The 5,779-nt window shown below is 35.7% G+C and overlaps 1 protein-coding gene across 1 annotated transcript; it reads right to left on the reverse strand.

Moving 5' to 3' along the window:
- Window positions 1-404: 404 nt before the first annotated feature.
- On the reverse strand, window positions 405-2,947 carry LOC112720895 (uncharacterized). The gene is made up of 3 exons (XM_025771985.1): window positions 2,826-2,947; window positions 1,789-2,621; window positions 405-1,696 (listed from the first exon to the last, which is right to left on the reverse strand). Exons 1-3 carry the CDS (start codon window positions 2,945-2,947, stop codon window positions 405-407), a joined length of 2,247 nt encoding a protein of 748 aa, XP_025627770.1.
- Between the last annotated feature and the right edge of the window lie 2,832 nt (window positions 2,948-5,779).

Here is a 5,779-nt window from a genome sequence, read left to right on the forward strand (position 1 = left end):
AGATTGGGTCACCACCACCATTAGTCTTATGTTAGTTTCCTTCTGTTGTTGGTTTCATCGTTTAGTATTGTTGTGAGTTATTCTTACTTGTTTACATTCGCTGTTTGGTTAGTTGTTTAAAGTTTATGTGCTGTTTCGTTACTTGTTTGAAGTTGATGTGCTGTATCGGTACTTGTTTTAAGTATGGATTTACTTTGTTGTCATCTTTTTACTCACGATTATAATTTTAGTAATGTTAGCCCCACATTTTATTATCATTATACCAAAACGAGAACGCAAATGTAACAGACACAACATCATCAAGCATCATTAAATAAAAAAAAGACGAAACATTTGGGATTTTTCCAGTACAGGGAAAAAGAAACACTCGGAATAAAAATACATTATAGCAAATTGGCTGCAACTTAGGTTGCAAAAGCATGCGGACAATGTCGCCTGGTATGTCCTGGTTGCCTGCAAAGGCCGCACCTCTTACCTGGTCTTGGCTCAACCTCGTCCATTTCATTCCGTATCCTAGTAGACACCGGACGTCCTTCCATTATACGTCGTAGGAGGGGGTTGGGACGGATACGTTGTCCTTCTGAAGGGGGCCACATCTCCTCATCCGGCAATGGCTGGAATTCCATTTCATAGACCCGAAACACGCTCTCAACACGGTAGACTAAATCAACGTACTGTTTCCAGTCCAATCTCGCATATGCGCAGGCGGCCAGAGCATGTGCACAAGGGTAGTGTAACGCCTGGAAGTAACCACAATCACATCTACGGTACTGAAGGTTAACCCGGAACCGTGACTGCACCCCTACAGCAGCTATCTCGTCGACTGTGAATATAGTAGTAGCTCTATCGTATGACGTCATTAACATCTGGGAAATTCCCTCACGGTTCGCTAGTATCGCTTTTTGCAAGAACTGTGAGAACACCTGACCGCTTGCAATCTGTGCTTGTGCTTGCCGACCCTTGAGGACGAATAACTCATTCAGGCGATGGTACATAGACTTGACAATTGCACAGACTGGTAGATTTCTAGTGCCCTTGAGGACGGAGTTGATACACTCAGAAAGATTCGTCGTCATGTGACCATATCGTCGGCCCTCATCAAGGTGCTGCAGCCATTTAGGTGGCTCTAACCCTCGGATCCACTCCATCATCTGCAGAGATGTTACCGGATCCTCGCTACTGATTAGCTCCAAGTAGTACTGCGACTGCTCTTGTGTCTTCGAATATGCAGCATTAACCAGGTATCTTTTGGCTTCCTTACTCTTGAAACTGGTTGCGAAGTTGGAGGCAATATGTCGAACACAATACACATTGTGTTCCCTACCACACCCCTCACGTTCCAATGCGGCCTTTATGGCCGCATGCCTGTCGGATATAAGCACAACTCCTGGCCGAGTTGCGACATGCCTCCTCAAATTGGTGAGGAAGAAGTACCATGAATCTGTGTTCTCTCTTTCGACAATTGCGAAAGCGACGGGTAGAATGTTGTTATTGCCGTCCTGTGCTATGTCCATCAGAAGGGTGCCTGCGTACTTACCATACAGGTGTGTTCCGTCTACTGACACCATCGGTTTACAGTGCCTGAAAGCTTCAACACATGAAAAAAATGACCAGAAAACCTGGTGAAACATGACACTATCACACTCTAGTGTGTTCCCGACATAGTACGGTGGCGTTTGGAGGTCAACAATTGTCCCTGGAGCGAAAATGCTTACTTATTGAAACATCTAAAGGACTAAACGGACAATTAAAAGCAAAGACCGTTCGATAATAAAATGCAAGTAATACCTGGGACGAACGCTTGCAGAGCATTGAGGTATCTACGCAGCTGGTGATACGATTCGTCCCAATCACCATAGATCATTGCCTTTTGCTTTGCGTGCCAAACCTTCTTGTAAGACACCTTGTAACCGTACGCTGACTCTACCGATCCCTGCAACACCTTTACACAAATTGTCGCATCAGCATGCACCATGGGGAATATGTGCTGACATATGACATTGCTATCGAGTTGAGCGTGGTCTTGAGACATTGAATTTGCCAAGCAACTGTGAGGCCCTTCGTACTTTCGAATTTTCCAAAATCTAGAGGACCTTGTCTTTGCAACCCATACCATCCAACGACATTGATCCCCGAACTGCTTGCATCGACATACATACCTACTTTGGTCTGACTCTACCACCTTATATTCTGCACTCCTACGGATATTGTAGTTTTTTACTACTAGCATCGCTGTTTCCCGGTTAAGAAATTTCAACCCAATCTCGAACTCCATCTCGCCTGACAAAGGGTAGCTGCTCGGTTTGTCCTCTGCGTTACTCGAATGCATTGCTCCAAGATTTAAAGACAGGTAGTGTGCTGGTGTGGAGGAAGATACACCACCACCTTCCGGTTTGACCCGTGTTGGAGGAACAACATCAACATGCAGAGGCTGCGTCTCCGGCACGGCTTCTGCCTCATCACCACTAAAATCTTCAATGTCATCCTCGTCAGAAGTACCTGCAATAGCAGCATCAGGAACTCTATCGAACCCAACATGTGTAGAAGGGGCGAGGCGTGCTTCACGAATAGCTACATTTTGTTCCCGCGGAACGAACGCGTTGAAGCTTGGACTTGGGGCCCTACTGGTATCTCAAGCCGGAACAAAATCAGCCGCTCCAAGATTTCTGACACCCTCCACATTATTCGAACTGGACGAGCTTCCACCAATATCTTGAAGATTCAGACAAAGCTCCAACTAATAGATGCTTCCTATGCTGCGATGATAAGAAAACATCATCGACACATGCTGATCAGATTTTATCTGCATTTTTTGATACGCAAACGAGTTGGCCACTGCAATTGGCATCCTGTAAGTCAGCTTCGTGATTTCCTTTTTTCCAACCATTCCGGTATGCATCAGAATCAGATTCTTCAAATCTTGCAACGATGTCTGTGGCGGAATCATTATCTACAGTGGATCGTCGCAAACGAATGTAATACCTTCTGCTGTATGAGAAATTTTTCCATTAGGGTATATAATCACGTAAACGTTCCCCGAAGCCATACAAATAGCATACCAATCTTAATACCCGAAAATTTTTAAGAAAGAAAGAAAGTGATGAGGTTGAGAGCAATTTTGGAGAGTAGGAGGAGAGTGTAGATAATGGCTTCTTTCGGGGATGATCCAGGAGCGTTTATATAGGCAAATTATGGTCCCAATTCGTGGGCGGTACACATGAAGTGCACCAATTCGTGTCCGCCGCCCCTGATTTCCCCATTTCGTGGATGGCAGCCACTAAATGGCTGTTCCCCCATTTCATGTCGCCGCAGGTGAATTGGACCCTGCAGCTGTCCCCACCATTTCGCGGGCACCGGAGGTGAGTTGATGGGCAACTCTATTTCGTGGGCGACGCCGTTGAGTTGGCCATGCGTATTTCAGACAAAATTTCAATCCATGCGTATTCCTGAAAATAAAATTTTTCATATATTTATTTATATAAAAAAGCCGTACAACAGTAGCCTCGTCATCACAATGTGGTGTTTGTAATCAATTTAGACTTGTGGTGTGATTTTCATGGAAATACCTTGATTAACTTTTTTTTTTAAATCAATTAAATTTTATTTAAAAAATTAGAATTTTAAAATTGTATTTAATTTAAACATAACTTCTCAATTTAAAAATAGATTTATATTTTTCATAAAAGATGATTTTTGTTTAATTATTCATTTTTTAAGTTTAATTAATTATTTGTTTTTCAAAATAATATAAATTTAAAAATTCAAATAATAACATTTAAAATTTTAATTGACATTTTGATATCATATTTAGTTTAAATATTTATATTGAGTTTAAATTAAATAATTATTTTTATATTTAACGTTGTTTGAAATTAATTTAAAATATCAATTTTTTTAATTTATTTAAGAAAATTTTCTCAAAATAAACTCTTCCAGTTTTAGATAGAGCATTGCAAATCAATCTTGAAATGATGATCACTTAATTATTTTTAAGACAAATTATTTAAATAAAATAATTTTTTTAATATTATCTAATTACAATTTTTGAAAAATTCACAAATGAATCATACTTCAAAGAAGCTGATACCACGAAAATTAAGATTTTGTAAAATAATTTTTCTAGCCATTTAATTCTATATATATTTAGTCCAGATTTATGTAATAATCTAATTTAATAAAAATTAACGAAACTACTTGATTCACGAATAATAACACTCACAATTCACAAGATCCTTGTTGGTATACTTTATACCCTCCTTTTTGTTTTTCTTAATCTTCTCTCTATGATATACAAGAGTTAAAAAACTTTTATCATTAAATATTGTATTTGGCCACTCTAATTATACTCACTTTCAACCTGTACTTATATACAAATATTCATTCATATTCTGTTCCACTTGTAATGGATTTACCTTTGTTCATAATTTACTACTGCTTGTCACGAATTTACCTTTCATCATGATGCTTTCTTCATGATATTTTCACAATGGTTTATTCAGTGTTTCAGTTTGCTTATAAATTATGACAGAATCTCGAAAGAATTATATAAATTAAAACAGAACTAAAATATATTTTTTTTAAATATAAATAAATAATATTAAAGGAAATTTATGTTATTTAAGTAATTTAAAAGTGGAAAGAGATGACAACAATCTGGTCAATTTACACTACTTTCAAAATTTTACTTGAGTCAATTTGTGTTATTATTTTTTAATTTTAAGAGTGAAATGCCCATGATGATCTATATTTCAGGATGTAAAGTACATTTTGACTAAAAATTATTCTCATTCATCAAACAAGGTGGAAACATATAATTTTTTTATCATTTTAAAGTGTTGTGGATATGCTGAGAATATTGAGAAGAAGTTGATATCCCAATCTTTAGTGTACAAGATTCAGATGCGCATATGTATGTATCTTAATCTTAATATTAGCCTCTTTCCACTTTTTGTGGACAGGAAGTAACATCTCATGCATCATAAAAGTATCATATGTCATATAACACACATCAAACAACAGTCCAAGGAATCAATATAGAAAAAGGTATATCAATAGTTTAATATAATGTGACTTTTTTCCCGTTGAAAAAGTTACCCCTAGTATATGATTTATAAGCAAATAGGCTTTGGGTTTTTTTTTTTAAATAAATAAAAATTCCATATTTTTCCGATTTGAACAAACATATTGGTATTGACGATTTCGCATAATTTGTTACAATTTTGTATTCACTGCAATTTCATAGGCTCAAACCGCAAAATATAGAGAGAAAGCATTTTCACAATTTGAGTCTGCAAAAATTTATTGTGAATGCAAAATCGTAACGTACTACGAAAAAACATCAATATTATCATTAATACGTTTGTTCAAATTAAAAAATATAATTTTTTTATTTATTTAAAAAAAAGTCGATTTTGGGAGTATTTATTAGATCTTATCTCCGATAAATTATTATTTTCCCAAATTAGACTAATTTAGGGTTATCTTAAAATTCACTAATTATCTCTAAATGCCAAAAAAAAATTAAATAAGATTATTCATTAATTAAAAATTTAATAATTACCTAAATATTTAAGAAATTAATTTTTATGTAATCATAGTATAAAAAATTTATACATATATCTAATTATATATTACGATATCATAAAAAAATTTTAAATTATTATTTAAAAATTATTTAAATATATAAATTTAATTGAATAATTATATAAAAATTTTTATATTGTGAGTTTAATAAAATTAATCTCAATATTTAAAATATCTCAAGAAAAAATCACAAATT

The sequence above is a fragment of the Arachis hypogaea genome, chromosome 11, assembly GCF_003086295.3.
Source record: "Arachis hypogaea cultivar Tifrunner chromosome 11, arahy.Tifrunner.gnm2.J5K5, whole genome shotgun sequence".
In the NCBI taxonomy this organism is placed as follows: Eukaryota; Viridiplantae; Streptophyta; class Magnoliopsida; order Fabales; family Fabaceae; genus Arachis; species Arachis hypogaea.

Bases quoted from the DNA above. Each gene is read 5' to 3' on its own strand.
- LOC112720895 (XM_025771985.1), bottom strand. From the start codon at position 2,947: ATGATTCCGCCACAGACATCGTTGCAAGATTTGAAGAATCTGATTCTG. The intron at 2,622-2,825 runs GTTTGCGTATCA...AGATACCAGTAG, and splicing joins CCAATTGCAGTGGCCAACTC to GGCCCCAAGTCCAAGCTTCA. The intron at 1,697-1,788 runs GTATTACTTGCA...TTTTCGCTCCAG, and splicing joins TCTGCAAGCGTTCGTCCCAG to GGACAATTGTTGACCTCCAA.